Genomic DNA, 18651 nt, shown 5'->3' with positions numbered 1-18651 from the left:
CAGATATAATTAGTTAAGATGGGGCAATGGGGCCGTTCAAGAATAGAATGGACCGGCAGGGTGCGGTGGCTCAAGCCTGTAATCCCAGCACTTTGGGAGGCCGAGACGGGCGGATCACGAGGTCAGGAGATCAAGACCATCCTGGCTAACACGGTGAAACCCCGTCTCTACTAAAAAATACAAAAAACTAGCCAGGCAACGTCGTGGGCGCCTGTAGTCCCAGCTACTTGGGAGGCTGAGTCAGGAGAATGGCGTAAACCCGGGAGGCGAAGCTTGCAGTGAGTTGAGATCCGGCCACTGCACTCCAGCCTGGGCCACAGAGCGAGACTCCGTCTCAAAAAAAAAAAAAAAAAGAATAGAATGGACCCTAATTCCTACGACTGGTGTCCTTATAAGAAGGCCATGTGGTGATAGAGAGAGGAGCAATGGGTCCACAACCCAAGGAACTCCGAGGAGTCTCAGTGTTACCAGTGGAGGGTGTCCATCTTGAACAAAGAATTGGACAAAACGCACATACAAAGCAAGGAAAGAATGAATCAACAAAAGCAGCTGGGTGTGGTGGCTCACGCCTGTAATCCCAACAGTTTGGGAGGCCAAGGCGGGTGGATTACATGAGGCCAGGAGTTCAAGAGCAGCCTGGGCAACATGGCAAAACCCTGTCTCTACTAAAAATACAAAAATTAACCAGTCACGGTCGCTCACACCTGTAGTCCCAACTATTTGGGAGGCTGAGGAGGGAGAATCACTTGAACCTGGGAGATGGAGGTTGCAGTGAGCCGAGGTGAAACAGAAGTACACTCCACAGGATGAGAGTGGGCAAGTGGCTCAAGAACCTGGATACAGAATTTTCTGATGTTTAAATACCTTCTAGAGGTTTCCCATTGGTTACTTGGTGTACACCCTATGTAAATGAAGTAAGTGGCCTGTGACCAATCAGAAGCTGAAGTGAAGTTACAAAGTTACACTTTTATGCAAACGAAGACTTGGCCCACGACCAGCCTGATTGGTTGCAGGAGGGGACCAAACAGAAGTATCTTCCATTTTTCATCTGCCACGCAGAAAAGGGGGCACCGTGCAAAGAGAGTAGCCTCTGGTTCTTTTGTGACTTGGGCATGGAAAGTTGGGGTTTTCCTTTTGACTTAGTTCTAGAAAGTCAGCGGGAATTGACCTGCAGTTCCCTGCCTCCAGACCCTGGTCTCCTGCCCCACCAGGAGCCACCAGACGCTGGAAGGGGCAGGAAAGGACACCTCACGAGGGCGTTTGGAGGGAGCCCTGCCCACACCTGGACTTCAGACTCTGGAAGTGGGAGATAAGACATTTCTGTTGTTCTAAGTCCTCTAATTTGGGGTTCTTTGTAATGGCAGCTGCAAGGAACTAGCACAGGTGAGGAGGACATGTCTTTTATTTGCCTGGAGCCCTGAGGAAAATGTCTGAGCAGCCTCGGAGACACTGCAGGACCCACCATGGGGCTGAAATGCCCTTGGGGATCTCCCTTCTCAGGGAGTGGAGGAGACCAGAAGGCAAAGGACGCCCTTTTTTTTTTTTTTTTTTTTGAGTTGGAGTTTCACTGCATCGCCCAGGCTGCAGTGCAGTGGCACAGTCTTGGCTCACTGCAACCTCTGACTCCCAGGTTCAAGCAATTCTCCTGCCTCCTCAGCCTCCCGAGTAGCTGGGACTACAGGGATGCACCACCACACCTGACTAATTTTTGTATTTTTTCTTTTTTTTTTTTGAGACGGAGTCTCGCTTTGTCGCCCGGGCTGGAGTGCAGTGGCCGGATCTCACACTGCAAGCTCCGCCTCCCGGGTTTACGCCATTCTCCTGCCTCAGCCTCCCGAGTAGCTGGGACTACAGGCGCCCGCCACCTCGCCCGGCTAGTTTTGTTTTGTTTTTTTTTTTTTTTTTTAGTAGAGACGGGATTTCACAATGTTAGCCAGGATGGTCTCGATCTCCTGACCTCGTGATCCGCCCGTCTCGGCCTCCCAAAGTGCTGGGATTACAGGCTTGAGCCACCGCTCCCGGCCTAATTTTTGTATTTTTAGTAGAGGCAGAGTTTTGTCATGTCGACCACGCTGGTCTCAAACTCCTGACCTCAGGTGATCCGCCCACCTTGGCCTCCCAAAGTGCTCGAATTACAGGCATGAGCCACCTCACCCCGCCAACAAAGTCCCTTTAGCAGTTGATGGGCCAAAGATTGTTGTTACACCCAGGTCGGGGTGAAGGGGGGCGGGGAGAGTGGTGGCCTCACTCCATCTGGTGAATTTCATTTTGCTGCACCCAGGTTGGTAGGGGGTGGGTGGGGTGCCCCGTGACTCAGACTACCAGTTATTAAAGATCCCAGAAAAATTAATTCCATGGTGACCTCTTCTCCGTCAGCAACTGGGCTGGGTCTCCATTAAACTTGGTCTTAAATATGAGTATAGAAAAGATGATACGTGGGGATAGGCACTACCCGGTGCCGCAAGGAACCAGCTGTTCCCCTGGCCTGGGCGTTTCATCAGCTGAACTGAACCCCAGCTGGTGGAGGTGGCCAGCAGCATTCCTGTTACACTTCCCCATTTTTTTTGAGACAGAGTCTTACACTGTCGCCCGGGCTGGAGTGCAGTGGTGCGATCTCGGCTCACTGCAACCTCTGCCTCCCGGGTTCAAGTGATTATCCTGCCTCAGCCTCCCAAGTAGCTGGGACTACAGACGCGAGCCACCATGCCTGGCTATTTTTGTATTTTTAGTAGAAACAGGTTTCACCATGTTGGCCAGGCTGGTCTCAAACTCCTGACCTCAAGTGATCCACCTGCCTCCGCCTCCCAAAGTCCTGGGATTACAGGCATGAGCCACCACCCCCAGCCTACACTTCCCCATTCTTTAAGCTGTCCTCAATTCTTGCTGTTAAAAAGAATTTTAAGATGAATTTTTAAATCCACACAGCCCCTGTGTAAGCGTGAGGGAGTAGGGTGAGGGCAGCTGGCCTAGCACCCACTTCCCCTCCCCTGTGGATGGTAGGGTTCAGAGATGTGGCCTCAGAATGGCAGATCAGAAGCTGTGACCGGGCCCACGCTGTGCTGGCCAGACACCAGCCCTCAGTTCAGCTGTGTTTTCCTCTGCTCCCCGTGGTGCTGGGAGTGAACCCAAACTCCCACAGGGCTCTCCGGGACCCTAACCTGCCTCCTTGGTTTCAACTCGGAACCCTCTCCCTCCTGTTCAGGAGGCTCCGGACGCCGCCCCTTGCTTCTGTATCCCCAAAGGGGAACTCATTCGATCTGCAGGGTCCTCACACTTTCTGTTCCCTCTTCCTGGAGGGTGCCTCCCCAGACGTGGCATGGTTCCTTCCCATTGTCACATCTAAGCTTGGTCCCCAAAGAGACTGTCCCAAGCACCCACTCTAAACAAGCACCTACGAAGTCACTCAGAAGCCCCTCTCCTGAGCGAGTGTCTTCCTCACCCCTCGTCCATCTCGGTTGCCTTGCTCTTTGCCCATCTGCACTGCTTTGAGATCAGAGCTTTGTCTGTCCCTGGCACCCGGAACACCCCCAGCCTCTGTGAGTTTAGGTCGGAAGGTGCTACGTGGTCTTGGTCTTAATCCGCTTTCCAAAGCACATGTCTCGTTCTGGCTGTGTCCTTGATGGTGGGAAGACAGGACTGACTGGAAGCTGGTCTGAGGCTCTCTGTGTAGTCCAGGTGTGGATGGCAGGGAGCCTGTGCAGTCCTTGGGCACTGACCCTTGGTCATGAACTCCTGGCAGGGCAGGAGTCCTGATTTCCTGTGCTTTCTGACTCTAGATCCCAGGCTCTTACCACAAGCTCAGGTTCACCAGGAAGTACTTGGTTGGTTGCCAAGTTCATTGAGCAGACTGTAGTTGCTCAGTTAACCATAGGCCGTCACTTCCAGCTGGGCCTGCCAGGGAAGGCTTACTGGAAAAGCTGGGAATCCAAGTGTGTCTTAAAGGACAGATGGGAAGGAGGGCACAGAGGGCAGGAGGAGGGCTGGATGAGGGGCAGGAGAAAAACAGCAGAGGCCAGAGGGAGATGGCAGGTTAACCTGTCTACAAGGCCATGTGCATCCTGGGAAAGAGGGGTCCCCAAGAGATAGGGTCCGTCTTGGGAAAGATCCTGTTTTACTTTCCTGAGACTGCTGTAACAAGCTGGGTGGTTTACAACAGCAGAAACCCTTTCTTTCCCAGTTCTGGGAGCTGGAAATCCAACACCCACGTGCAGCAGGGCTACACTTCCTCCAAAGGCCCCAGCGAGGGTCCTTTTTGCCTCCCCCAGTTTCTGGTGATGCCAGCAGTCCTGGACATTCCTCAACTTGTGGCCACATCGCTCCAATCTCTGCTTCTGCCCGCCCATGGCCATTTTCCTTTTGTGGGCCTCTGTCTCCAAATCTCTCTCTCCTTATAAGAACACCAGTCATGGCCAGGTGCAGTGGCTCATGCTTGTAATCCCAACACCTTGGGAGGCTGAGGTGAGTGGATAACTGGAGTCCAGGGGTTCAAGACAAGCCAGGGCAATGTGGCAAAACTCCATCTCTACAAAAATTGACCAGGCATGGTGGTGAGTGCCTGTGATCCCAGCTACTCACGAGGCTGAAGTGAGGATCACTGAGCCCAGGAGGCAGAGTCTGCAGTGAGCCAAGATCGCACCACTGGCACTCCAGCCTGGGCAACAAAACAAGACCCTGCCTCAAAAACAAAAAGCAAAAAACAAAAACCCAGTCAGTGGCTTAAAGGCCGACCCTAATCCAGGACCATCCCAACTTAACTTGTTTACATTTGCAAAGACTTTGTTTCTAAATAAGGTCACACTCACAGGTATCAGGAATTAGGATCTCAACTGTCTTTTGGGGACACATTTCAACCTGCCACAGGCCCCAAGGATTGACTCAACACCTTGTGCCTGCGAGGACATCCCTGAGTGTCCTGGGAGGAACCCAGGCTCCCACCAGCTACCTGTGTGACCTCAGACAAGTCCCCTGGCCTCTCCATCACTCGGTTTCCTTACCTGGAAGGTGGAGACCAGGGTCACTACATCAGAATTGTCCTGAGGACTAAATAAGCTCCAGGTGACATAACTCAAAGCTCCAGGCTTGGCTCCTTGTGGGAGAGAAATGCAGGCCCTTCCGGTCCCTGGGAAAAGGACCTTCCCACCCAGCAGTAGCTGTCCAGGCACCTGGACCATCCTGTCTATCCGTCTTGGGGTCTCATTCGTGCACCTAGTCGCACTTAGAGATGCAGTTCAGTGCCACACAGACAAGGGATGGAGGTATCAGGCAGGGCAGGAGGGCGGGAGGCGAGCAGCCAGTCATTCTGGAAGAGCTGCCGGGCCAGACACAGGGGCTGGGAGAAAGCCAGCTGGCAGGCCCAGTGCTCTCCGTGAGGGCCTGCCCAGGACCATGGCTGGCAGCTGTGTGGGGCCTGTGTCAGGGCAGGGAGGGCTTCTGCTGGCAGTGGGCACCACGTTGGAGACTTGGTGGTCATGGTCACCCCAGGCCTGGAAACAGCATCCGTCTGCAGCCCCAGCCTCTCCAGCCCCAGCTTCCCTAAAGGGACAGAACAGCCCTTCCCTCCCCAACAGGGCTGCTGAAGGAGAGGTGGGAGGAAAGGCAGAGAACCAAACTCCTGCACCAAGTGGTTGCCTTGTCACCGATCGTTGATGTGCTAGGTGTTTCTGGAGCCGGCCTGGCAGCAGGAATCATGGGCTGTACCTGTTTTTCCTGTTTTTTGCTGTTTTTTGTTTTGAGACAGGGACTTGCTGTGTCACCCAGGCTGGAGTGCAGTGGTGCAATCATAGCTCACTGCAGTCTTAACCTCCCGGGCTCCAGTAATCCTCCAGCCTCAGCCTCCCTAGTAGCTGGTACCACAGGCACGCACCACCACACCCAGCTAATTTTTGTTTTTTTTTTTTGAGACGGAGACTCGCTCTGTCGCCCAGGCTGGAGCGCAGTGGCCGGATCTCAGCTCACTGCAAGTTCTGCCTCCCGGGTTTACGCCATTCTCCTGCCTCAGCCTCCTGAGTAGCTGGGACTACAGGCGCCTGCCACCTCGCCCAGCTAGTTTTTTTTATTTTTAGTAGAGACGGGGTTTCGCCGTGTTAGCCAGGATGGTCTCGATCTCCTGACCTCGTGATCCACCCATCTCGGCTTCCCAAAGTGCTGGGATTACAGGCTTGAGCCACCGCGCCCGGCCAATTTTTGTATTTTTTGTAGAGATGAGTCTCACTAGGTTCCCCAGGCTAACCGGGAACACCTTGGCTCAAGCGATCTACCCGCCTTGGCCTCCCAAAGTGCTGAGATTATAGGTGTGAGCCACTGTGCCCAGCTATACCTGTTACAGTGCAGATCCCCAGGCCCTTTCCTGGAGGTTTGGGGCATCTGTCCCTAGAGGCTCTTCAGTGGTCATTGTTGCTGGTCTTGTTACATCTCAAAGGGTGCTTCGGAGGACGGAAGGAGGAAGGGAAGGAGAGGTGCTCGCTTGGGGCCGGACAGTTGCATGAGAAACAGCAGCAACTCCGAGCAGAGCCAGCCGACTCAGCCGCGGGCCGCCTTCCCGTTTCTGGGCTCCTAGAGTTGGAAGTGAGTGTGGGGCCATGAGGTCCTGGTGAGCAAGAGGAAGGCGGAGGAACTGGCTTTGAAGATCATGTAAAGCTGGTTTCTGGGAAGCACACACATGACCTGCAGGAGGTCTTGTCCTAGTGTCACCTGCAGCTTCAAGGTGTGACCCCAGCACAGTCCACTCAGCCCAACCACAGAATGGGCCCTGCCCGGGGGATGTGCACTTTGGGCAAGGCTCGCATGTCCCGTCGGCGGTCTTGTGGCCTCCTCCTTCCCTCGGCTTCTCACTGTCCCTCCGTGTCAAGTCCCCCACCATCTGATGCGCCCTTTGACAAGGCCAGTGGGTCACCCTACTCCAGACACAGAACCTGCTGCTGCCTCACAGGCTCCTGCCACTGCCCTCCTGCCCCTGCTCTCAGGAGAAGGACAGTCCTGGAATTCCACATGGAGCCCACCTCCCTGGAGCCCTACCATACTCCCTGGCACCACCGACCCACTCTCCTGCTGGCTGACTTGGCCTTGAACACGGTGGCTCAAGCCTTTCCCAGGGACCCTTGCTTCATGCCCCAGCTGAAGGAAGCCATACTCACAGCACTTAGCCCCTATGGGGTCTTCAGCTCTTACTCAACTGGTAGACTTCTCCTCCAGGAAGGCCACTGGCCCTACCTCCTTTTGTTCTTAGAAACTGCTCCTTTGGGGCAACCCCTTAACTGTTCAGCATCCTCTGCCCTTCCTTGGGCAAGAAGCCACATTTGGATGTAAATCACACTCCGTTTAGCATGGACAAGGCGGTCTCTGCAGGATACAGAACCTCAGCCTCACTCTCAGAGGAGATGCTGGAGGCTGTGCTTTTAAAAGCCATATCAGATCAGGCAGGGTGGCTCACGCCTGTAATCTCAGCACTTTGGGAGGCCGAGGCAAGTGGATCACAAGGTCGAGAGATCAAGACCATCCTGGCCAACATGGTGAAACCCCATCTCTACTAAAAATACAAAAATTAACCGGACATGTGGCATGTGCCTGTAATCTCAGCTACTCAGAAGACTGAAGCAGGAGAATTGCTTGAACCCAGGAAGTGGAGGTTGCAGTGAGCCAAGGTCGCGCCACTGCACTCCAGCTTGGTGACAGAGTGAGACTCCACCTCAAAAAAAAAAAAAACTGCTGCATCTAAAACCTTCTCAAGGACTTGAGCCCTCCACAGGCCTCGTTCTGTGCATAGGAGCATGTCTGCCCCCTTCCACTGCGAACCTGTTGCCATTGTGGGGGAGGAGCTGGCCGGCCCCAGCTTTCCGGCCTCTCCAGGCCCTAGGGGGACGAGTGGACCCCAGGCACTGAGCCAGAAGCCTCTGCTGCAGGGATGCTGTCTGTGGTGCACTCCAGGGACACAGAGCAGAGCTTTTAATTGGGGGTGGTTGCACTCCGATGAATCACAGCAAGAGCTAGCTGCTTTATCTTATCAACAGCAGGTACCAGAGAGACAGAAGAAGAATCAGAACTCAGTTGTAGGTTGAAGTCAACCAGCCACGCTCCATGCCTCTGACCGAAGCCTACCAGCACGGGGCCGGGCAGTGGCTCACGCCTGTGATCCCGGCACTTTGGGAGGCCTCTCAGGACACTAAAGACAACCTCACCAGAGAGAAGGTTCTCCCTCTGATGCACAGAACCCCAGGGTGCTAGCCTCGTCCTCAGCTTGGCTTTCTGGGGCCTGTGCTTTGGAAGGAAGATTGTGGAAGGTCTGGATTTCCCACTTGGACAAGAAGGATTCTGCATTAGTCAGGGTTCTTTAAAGGGACAGAACTAAAAGGATAGATGAATATATGAAGGGGAGTTTATTAGGAGAGTTGACTCACACAGTCACAAGGTGAAGCCCCACAATAGGCCGTCTGCAAACTGAGGAGCCATGAAGCCAGTTCAAGTCCCAAAACATCAAAAGTAGGGAGGCCGACAGTGCAGCCTTCAGTCTGTGGCTGAAGGCCTGAGAGCCACTGGCAAATCACTAGTGTAAGATCAAGAGTCCAAAAGCTGAAGAACTTGGAGTCTGATGTTCAAAGGCAGGAAACATCCAGCATGAGAGAAGACTCAGCCAGTCTAGTCCTTCAACGTTCCTCAGCCTGCTTTATTCTAGCTGCACTGGCGGCTGGTTAGGTGGTGCCCACCGAGATTGAGAGTGGGTCTGCTTCTCCCAGTCCACCCTCACAGACACACCTGGGAATAGTACTTTGCATCCTTCAATCCAATCAAGTTGACACTCAGTATTAACCATCAGAGATCCCATCTCCTGCTCCGTTCTCAGAGTCCTGGGTTTGGGACAGCAGGTGCATGCTGCACACAGCGGGACCTCAGGAAAGGCATTCTGTGGGGATGTGAAGAGACCGACATACTTGGGGCCACACAGGTGATGCACCTGGAGCCACAGCAGGTGTCCCTCCACCCAGCACGCCAGCTGTGCCCAGTGCAACATGCCAAACACTGCACACAGCCTCCTGCCGTCTGAAACTAGCCACAGCATGTCAAGCTCACCTGTTTATGACGTGAACTCACAGGTAGATACAATTTCCATGCTGAGGCGCCCCTCTCAGTCCCTTTGCCTTCACTGGGGTTTGTGGGGGGCCCTGGAGATTGAGCCTGACAAAGCCCACTCCAGAAGCAGTTGGTGTTGGGGGCTGGGACCTGGCAGCCGGTCCCCGGGAGCTAGTCCTCAGGACCACCCCAGCAGGTGCTCAGGTGTGTACAAGTCCTCATCGAGATGCAGGAAGCACCTCCTCTGACCCCTGTGCCCCGTTCCCGGAGGATCTTCTTTAGAACCCTGACACTCACTCCCACTCTGCCAGTGCTGTGGGACGATGGGATGAGTATCTGAGCTCAGAGCTCCCTGGGGAACCGGGACACATGTGCTGTGCCCACAGGGAGCTGCCACTCAGAGAAGGTGGGCAGGAGCCCGGTGGGTTTCAGAGGCTGGCCAGATGCTAGAATTTTCCACCTGTCCAAAATGGGTTGAGCTGGGCACGGTGGCTCACATCTGTAATCCCAGCACTTTGGGAGGCTGAAGTGGGCAGATTGCTTGAGCCCAGGAGTTTGAGACCAGCCTGGGCAACATGACAAAACCCTAACTCTACAAAAAATTTTTAAAATTAGCCGGGCGTGGTGGTGCACACTTGTGATCCCAGCTACTCATGAGGCTGAGGTGGGAAGATCACTTGAGCCTGAGAGGTCAAGGCTGCAGTGGGCCATGATTGTGAAACTGCACTCCAGTCTGGGCAACAGGAGTGAGGCCCTGTCTCAACACAACACAGAAAAGAAACAGACACACACAAAAATCCAAACAGGGTTGAGACTTGCAGTATTCTTAGAAAGTTGCAAGGATTAGACAGGAGTGGAAAGCTAAAAGCTTACAACCTTGACCTGAGCTCTGCGCATTTCAGTATCCTCGCAAAGGGCCTCTCCTTGCAGATGCATCCAAGTTGGGACGAGGAGGAGATCCAGACATGTGCCGATTGACTTCTTTTCTCTTTTTTTTTTTTTTCGAGATGGAGTTTCGCTCTTGTTGCCCAGGCTACAGTGCAGTGGCTCGATCTCGGCTCACTGTAACCTCCGCCTCCTGGGTTCAAGCAATTCTCCTGCCCCAGCCTCCTGAGTAGCTGGGATTACAGGCATGTGCCACCACGCCCAGCTAATTTTTTTATTTTTAGTAGAGACGGGGTTTCACCATGTTGGCCAGGTTGGTCTTGGAACTCCTGACCTCAGTTGATCCGCCCACCTCTGCCTCCCAAAGTGCTGGGATTACAGGCGTGAGCCACCGCGCCCAGTCCCTTGGTTAAATATTTTAAAGAAAAACTGGAAGATTTTCCCTGATTATAAGAGAAATAGGCATTCCACAATAGAAAATTTGGGAAATATAGAGAAGTCTGAAGAAGATGGGAACCCCCCACCACTCCCTCCTGGAGACCATTTAGTGTATCTCCTTCCTGGGTGGGAGAGGTTTTCAACACCAAGGGTTGCTTGCTGGGACTGGTGGCTTTGTCTGGAAGGGCCCCCTCTCCATCTCCTGCTTTCTCTCCCCGCACATGAATGTTCCAGGCTTCCCTTGTCTGGACGATGTCATCAGAAAGACACTGTCCCAGATTCTGGTTGATACAGAGCAGGCTTCCTCAACCTTGGCAGCACTGACACTTGGGCTGGACAGTTCTCTGTCAGGGGGCAGCATCCGTGGCCTCTGCCAGTAGCCTCTGCCAGTAGCACCCCCTGCCCAGTTGGAACAACCAAAAATGCCTCCCAATGCTACCCATTGTTCCCTGAGGAACAAAACCCCACCCAGGTAACACCCACTGATACAGGGCAATCATCTATGCCACCCATTTTCACAGGTTATAACATAATATAATGTGCATAATGCAAAAATTATATTGAATTCTTTTTAAAATTACCCCCCACCCCACCTTATTACCAAAAGGATTGTAGGTGACATTGTTAAATTAATCTGCTACCATGACATTTTTTAAATAAATAATAGGAAATATGGGGAAAATGGAAAATAAGGATAGGCTAGTAAATTAAATCGGTGGTAAAAGTAAAATACCAGATTCACCCACTAGATGACCAGGCAGTGACTGGTGAGGGCTGTGTGTTTTATATGGACTTTCCACAAAGAAGAAACCCACTGTTTGCTTAAAAGTCCAGTGTCAGCCAGGCGTGGTGGCTCATGCCTGTAATCCCAGCATTTTAGAAGCCCAAGGCGGGTGGATCACCTGAGGTTGGGAGTTCAAGACCAGCCTGACCAACTTGGAGAAGCGCTGTTTCTACTAAAAATGCAAAAAGCCGGGTGTGGTGGTACATGCCTGTAATCTCAGCTACTTGGGAGGCTGAGGTAGGAGAATCACTTGCACCTGGGAGGTGGAGGTTGTGGTGAGCCAAGATTATGCCATTGCTCTCCAGCCTGGGCAACAAGAGCGAAACTCCATCTCAAAAAAAAAAGAGTCCAGTGTCCCTAAAATTTCTACCTTGGGTTCTCAAAAAAGAACACAATGTGAGCTAGGAAACACCATTCCCCCAGTAAGTGGACATTTGTCAAGCAGCTGTTTGTGTCCCTTAGTATCATATCATAAGGAACGTAAGTTAGTCTTTCCTGTGTCCATTGATCCAATATTTATTGAAGGCTTTTGAGCATGTGACATGGTGCTGGACGCGTCTCACTAGGCCAGCGCATGCACTGTCCGAGCTGATGTCAAAAGCAACTCCAGGTTCAAAGGCCGAGAAACAGGAAGGGCACTTCCACAGGGAACAGCAGGAACAGAGGCCCAGACGGTTTTCAGGCAGGTGACTTTGTGCAGGGGGAGGGGAACGGCTTTGTTGAAATATAATTCACATGCCATACACTTCATTTAATGCAATTGTATGGGATTAATTACAATTGTATGGAATTAATAGCAGTATGGAAAACTGCAATTCAGCAGTTTTCATGTATTCAGAGCTATGCAAACATTGCCACAATTTTAGGATATTTTCATCAACCCCAAAAAGAAGACCCATACCCTTCAACTCTCACTCCCCATTCCCACCCCCTGCAACCACTGTCTCTATGGATTCGCCTATTTGAATATTTCTTTTTTTTTCTTTTTTTTCTTTTTGAGACAAAGTCTCGCTGTGTCTTCCAGGCTGGAGTGCAGTGGTGCCATCTCGGCTCACTACAAGCTCCTCCTCCCGAGTTCGCGCCATTCTCCTGCCTCAGCCTCCTGAGTAGCTGGGACTACAGGCACCCGCCACGACGCCCGGCTAATTTTTTGTATTTTTAGTAGAGACGGGGTTTGACTGTGTTAGCCAGGATGGTCTCGATCTCCTGACCTCATGATCCGCCCGCCTCAGCCTCCCAAAGTTCTGGGATTACAGGCTTAAGCCACTGTGGATATTTCATATGAATGGAATAATATGCGTTCTTTCATGAGTGTCTTTAACTTAGCGTCATGTTTTCAAGGTTCGTCCATGCCTGTGTCAGTACTTCTATTTTTTTTGAGACAGAGTCTTGCCCTGTCACCCAGGCTGGAGTGCAGTTGCGTGATCTCCGGTTTTGGGCTATTGTGAATAAGGGTGCTGTGGACATTTGTGTTGAAGTTTTTGTGTGGGTGTATGTTTTCAGTTCTTTGAGGACACAGCTAGCAAGGGAATTGCTGGGTCGTGTGGTGAGGCCGATGACATTTTACACTTGGTGACTAAAAGTCTTGTGAGTCTCACTTAACTCTGTGCTGCTTAACGTGCACCCCTGGGGTAAGAACACCCATGGGGAATACTAAGATGCCAGCCATTGTGGGATCCGATGATTTGCCAGAGCACAGAGAATATGTAAGGAAGAGGTAGAGAATTTCTGCGTCTCACGAGGCCAGCATGCATAGCACCACTTGAAGCTCTTGGTAGAAACACCGCCTTCGGGGCTGGGCCTCAGAGCGCTGATTCCGTAGGTCGGGGCTGGGGGGCACCCAGGACCCGGCCTTTATAATAAGCTCCCCTGACATGATCAGATGTTGAGCAGCCCTGCCCTAGACAGTGAGCGTCGTGAGAGCAGGTGCCCCATGGTACCCAGCAGGCAGCCAGAGGCTCTTTGGACAAATCAATATGATCCTTTTTATAAATAGAGGAGGTTGTTGAAAAATTCTGTTAGATAGTCTCAGCAAATTCCATCTTGGCCCTGGCTTTGCACATTTAGGGGAAGTAGGGATGCTAAGAGCTGCTGCTGCTCACACCCTATAAAGAGCCTCCAAGTAGGGACAAGGGTAGGGGGCAGAACACTTAACCTGAGCCGTAGGTAGGGGCCAAAGGTGGAATGGTGGCCGTCTGTGCCTCTTCAGCAGCCCATGAGCTCCCGGGAGGCCAGGGCTGTGGCCTTTGAGTCCTGGAGTCCAGCCTCAAGAAGGGGTGGGCTGTGCCTATCCCCCATCACCCCACCACCTTCCAGTGCCCTTAGTACCTCCTGGCAGGACAAGAGGGGGCCCAGAAGGCAGCTCTGGCCAGGACCCACCTGCAGGGTGTGAAGGGGACACTTGGGGTCAGGGCAGAGCCAGCCCCTCCGAATGCTGAAGAGAATGAAGTAAAGTAGGGCAGGGGCTTGCTTCATTCAACCATTCACTCACTGATTGCAGGGTATTTATTGAGCATCTGCTGTCACCTAAGTTTTACTGGGAGTGTTGGAACCTCTCTGTCCCTTTGACCCCCGCGTTTCCTTCCTTGGGCCATCTGTGTCGTTATCATCAAGACACAGTGGCTTCTTCACATTTCTGGTGATGTTGCTTCTCCTTGTGCCAATCCCCCAGTGGATACCCCACTCTCCGGAGTGAGAACCCCAAGGAGGTGCCGCTGGGCATGCACCAGGGAGGCTGTGACCGGAGTGGGCATTGCCTTGCTTGGAGCTGGCTGCCTACAAGCTCAGCCATCCAGCCTGTGGCGTCCACCCTGGCTGCAGTGCCTACCCAGACCTCAGGCCAGTCCTGGTCCAGCAGCTGTCAGCCCAGAGCAGCCAGTGATGGCCCCGGGGGACCAGCCAAGGCAGGCGGCTCATGCATCCTGCTTCATTAATAATGAATGACCAGACATTGCCCGCGCCTCTCCCTGGTCGCCTCATTGACTTGGTGGGAGCCTCAGCCGCCCACGGCGCGCAGAGCTAGGAGCTGGATCCCAGGCCCCCTCGGAGAGACTCAAGAAGCACCAAGAAGCAGCTGCTCCCCAAGACCCCCTGAGCCGCTGCCCAGGAGAGCAGTCACAGCAGCCCTGCGCAGCCCCTCAGGCCATCACCTCCGGCTCCAAGAGTGGCACCAGAGAGAGCCCTCCCTTCTCCGGTCCACAGAAGGCAGCTGTGCTCGTCACCCGTCACTCATCATCAGGAGTAACTCGCAGCCCAGCCCTGCCCAACACTTTTGGAGACTACTGGGCTGAGGACTTGGGCAGCCAGAGCTGGACAAGGGTGGGGACAGAGGAAGGACCTGCAGAGACAGGAGAGATGTGAGGGGAGGAGAAAACACACCCCCGCCCCCGCCAACCTCCAGCCATGCTTCGAGCAGGTCTTCTGTAGCTCAGGTCTGGAAATGTGACTCCCTGCCTCGGAGTGTGCAGCCTTCGTCCCCACCGTTGCCTTCGGAAATCCTTGGCTTCCTTGGCTTCTGGATAAAGTCTCGTCCTGGTCAGGGGAGAAGAGTTTCTAGGGGACAGATGGCTCCTGAGCCCAAGGGAATAGGGGACGCAGCCAGGATCTGAGCGCCCGGCCTCAGCATGCAGGTGTCCTTCGTGTGCTCGGAGCACAGCCTCAAGGGCCGGGGCCCTGAGGATCGGCTGGGCCGACCGGCGGCCAGCAGCCCCAGCCTGGGCACCCGAGGCCGCTTCCGCGCCGTGGCCATGGTGGCCCGGAGCCTGGGACAGCTGTCGGTGCAGAGTCTCCCGTGTGCCGGTGACACCAGCATGAAGCAGCACGGGATGAAATATAGGTACGGGGGCGCACAGCTTTGCAGGGTGGGGGCTGACCTCCCGGCCTCCCCAACTCCCCACCTCCTCACTTTCGAGAGTGCATAAAATCTGCAAATCCCCATTTGTCAGACTTGGGCAGTTTGTGCTGAGGGCTGGGAGGGGCTGTGCTTAGTGCTTGGTGGATGCTGAGAAACAGCTTTGAGAATCTGGTCAGTGCGAAGTTTTTCTTCCCATTTCAGGGGGAGCCGGTGAGGGCGCCGTCTTCCTTCCTTCTGCCTCTGTTTTCTTTCTGAGGGTCGTTTACAACAGCCAAGCCACCAATGCTGCCTTTTCCTGGGGAACCCTGAGGCATGGACCACAGGGCCCCCCAGCATCCTCCTGCCCTCCCCTGGGCACACAGGCTCCACAAGATGCCCGGGGGTGATCCGATATCTTTCCAGCCAGGCCACCGTGACAAACATCCGTTTGATAGTGGGGGGCCGTGGGGTGAACCCTGTGATGGAGCGAATCTTCCTTCCTCCACCTGAGCCAGGCCTGGGGCCCAGTTCCTCTAGCAGGCGCGACTCTTGCTCCAGCAGGCACAGTCAGCCAGGCCACATCTGGAGTTTCCCAATGGTCCGCCCAGGCACCTTGCTTCCCTCCACCTGGGCTCAGCCCCCATCTGGCTCCAGGTGCTGTGACTTGTATGTGGAGAGGATGCTAAAGCACTCATGTCAGGAGCAGGGCCTCCCTCCCCTTCCCTGCTGGGGCCTTTCTCAAAGGATGGCAGAATGTGCCCAGGATGGAAAAGGAGGGTCCCAGCTTTGTACAAAGGGTCCTGGGAGCAGGGTTGTAGAGGGGGGACGGCCTTCCTCACTCCCTGTGTAAGTCTCTGAGTCCAGAGCCTTGATTGCGTCCAGAACCATCCTCCAGGGATAAAGGAAGTCTGCACAACACGTGGTCCGCAGAAGCTGGAAAAGCTAAGTTAGGTCTCTGGTTCCCAGGTTTCTTGGGAAAGTTTTCCCAAAACAGGAACCGAACTGGGGACAACTCTGCTTTTCAGTGACCTGAAACAGGAGTGCAGGCCACCAGCGTCAGAAAGAGCCACGGACTGTTCCCATTGCATTTGGGAATCTTCTGGGTTTATAGCTGGTATTGGTGCCAACCTGAAAAGCATTGTGAGTCCATCCTGATGCCTGAGCTGTGTCGCTTAAACCTCTGCAAAACCAATGCCTGAGAGTTGGGCCTCATGTGAAAACTGCGTCATCTAAGCCAACCCATTCTGGAGGTGAATTCTGGGATGACTGTGGGGTCCTGCATCCACATTCGTGTCTCTTCCTTCCCTGTGTCCCAGGAGGGTGGGATATGCTTTAATGAACCTCTGGGCTGAAATGTCTAATCCTCGAAGCTTAATGACAGTCCAGAATGGAATTCTCTGTTTTAGAAGCTCTGGAGTTTACATCTTTTGTTAAGTAGGGATCAAAAGCTAGAATTAGGGGGCCAGGTGAGGTGGCTCACGCCTGTGATCCCAGCACTTTGGGAGACTGAGGAGGGTGGGTCACTTGAGGTCAGGAGATTGAGACCAACCTGGCCAACATAGTGAAACCCTGTCTCTACCAAAAAATACAAAAATTAGCTGGGCATGGTGGTGCTGCGCACCTGTAGTCCCACCTACTCGGGAGGATGAGGTGGGAGAATTACTGGAACTTGGGAGGCAGAGGTTGCAGTGAACCAAGATCACACCATGGCACTCCAGCCTGGGTGACAGAATGAGAGCCTGTCTCAAAAAAATAAATAAATAAAGCTAGGAGAGAACCAAACATGTATACGTATATTTTTTGGTTTAGATACCTATTGCCTTCTGTGACTTTTATGTCAGTCTTAGGATCTCAGAGGAGTTAAAAGCGGGACTGTTTCTAAACATAAGGCACTACGTAATTAGAAAGCGTGGCTGTTAACACTGTTTCCCTCCTAAAACTCACTGAGGAGTGGCTTTCCAAGAGGGTGAGTCCTCATCATGCCCATGTGTGTGCTTATGTGTGCATGCACACACGTGCGTGCTGGAGGCAGAGAGGGCAAGACAGGGCAGTGAAGGGAGGTGTTCATCAAGCTGGCAGGTTTGCGTCTGCGGACCAGAGTTCAAATCCCAGCCCTAGCACTCTCTGACTGAGGGACCCCATCTCTCCAATGGAGTTGCAAACAGAGCCTTATACCTGGCCAGGCCTGGCAGCTTTCCTTGCTACTGTCACGGCGGGAGGTAGGTTCATAGCCCTGTAGGATGAGGTGCAGTTTCACAGGGGCTGAGATGGGCCTGGCAATCCAAAGCCTGTGCCATTGGGCGCCCCCGCCCCGGGCCTCTCCCATCCCGCTCATGCGGTACCTGCTTAATGCGTTGCTGCACAGGGACTGTCCCAGGGCCACAGCCAGGGTGCAAGCGAGGGGTGGCAAGGACTGAGGGGGAGCCTGATCCCAGCCTCCCTGTGACTCTGACCTCCTCCCTGGGAAGCTGGCCCTTCGCAGTGGTGTGCTCCAGGCACAGCTGTCCAGTGATGTGCACAGTCCACAGCTATTAGGAAACTAAAGGTGCATGGCCAGTACCAGGCACCACATTCTTGCCCAAGGGCCTAAGGCATACTCAGTGTGGGGTGGCAGGAGGCCAAGCCTGATAAGTAAGGGAGGGGCCGGCACCTGGTCCCGAGAGTCTGACCCCAGGGCCTGGGCTTCTCACCCCTGAATTACTCCCCAGTGTCGTCCCAAACAAGCACTCCCTGGGACCCTGCCACTGCCAGCTCCAATTAGAAGACAAAGACTGGGGCCGGGCGCGGTGGCTCAAGCCTGTAATCCCAGCACTTTGGGAGGCCGAGGTGGGCGGATCACGAGGTCAGGAGATCAAGACCATCCTGGCTAACATGGTGAAACCCCGTCTCTACTAAAAAAAAAAAATACAAAAAACTAGCCAGGCGAGGTGGCGGGCGCCTGTAGTCCCAGCTACTCGGGAGGCTGAGGCAGGAGAATGGTGTGAACCCGGGAGGCAGAGCTTGCAGTGAGCTGAGATCCGGCCACTGCACTCCAGCCCGGGCCACAGAGCGAGACCCTGTCTCAAAAAAAAAAAGAAGAAGAAAAACTGGAGGCCCAGCCCGTCCTTAGGGAGCCTGGAATCTGGGAGCAGGGCAGGCGTGCAAACAGATCATCGCTGCACGGAGCAGACAGGCAATCAGGGCACTAACAGGAGCCGTCCCATCTGCCTTCCTCTGGGACCAGCTAGCCAAGGCCACGGTGCTTGCCCTTCACCCAATCACAGTTTTGTCCTCTGCCCAGGTGGCTCCAGTGAAAGGCCCCAAACTCCTCTTTGTAAAATGACCTGTCATTTTCCGGGGCATTCCAGCTCTGGCCCTTCCCAAGTCTGAAGTGCAGTTTTTAGGGGTGTGCAGCATCCAGGGACTCCACGATGGGCTTGGGTGCTCCCCTCCGGCAGAGGTTATGCCTGTGAGTCCTCACTGGGTGTTTTCCAGACCCCAGGAGAGACATGAGGCAAGTTAATGAAGACCAACAGTATTTGGGTTTCGAGACGTTGACCGCCTGCTTCATTAGGATGTCAACTTTTAACGATGAGGAAGAAATTGGTAGGAAATGGTTTCTGTGTCTGGGAAGTTTCAAGTGCAGCAGTCAGCAGCCCCATCCAGACCC

The 18651-nt window shown here is 53.7% G+C and overlaps 1 protein-coding gene across 5 annotated transcripts in view; it reads left to right on the top strand.

Annotated features, from left to right (window-relative positions):
* KCNAB2 (potassium voltage-gated channel subfamily A regulatory beta subunit 2) overlaps window positions 1–18651 on the top strand; it is a 102323-nt gene that overhangs the window by 56920 nt on the left and 26752 nt on the right. The window contains exon 1 of one of the 5 annotated variants that reach the window (XM_026448157.1): window positions 12637–15005. The exons of the other annotated variants lie outside the window; for them this stretch is intronic. Coding sequence (XP_026303942.1) covers window positions 14794–15005 — 212 coding nt within the window. The 5' untranslated portion in view covers window positions 12637–14793. Of the gene's footprint in view, window positions 1–12636; window positions 15006–18651 lie in introns of those variants that run through there. 5 annotated transcript variants of the gene reach the window in all.

This window comes from Piliocolobus tephrosceles, chromosome 1, assembly GCF_002776525.5.
Source record: "Piliocolobus tephrosceles isolate RC106 chromosome 1, ASM277652v3, whole genome shotgun sequence".
NCBI lineage: Eukaryota > Metazoa > Chordata > Mammalia > Primates > Cercopithecidae > Piliocolobus > Piliocolobus tephrosceles.
This window is presented reverse-complemented; position numbering and strand designations above follow the sequence as displayed.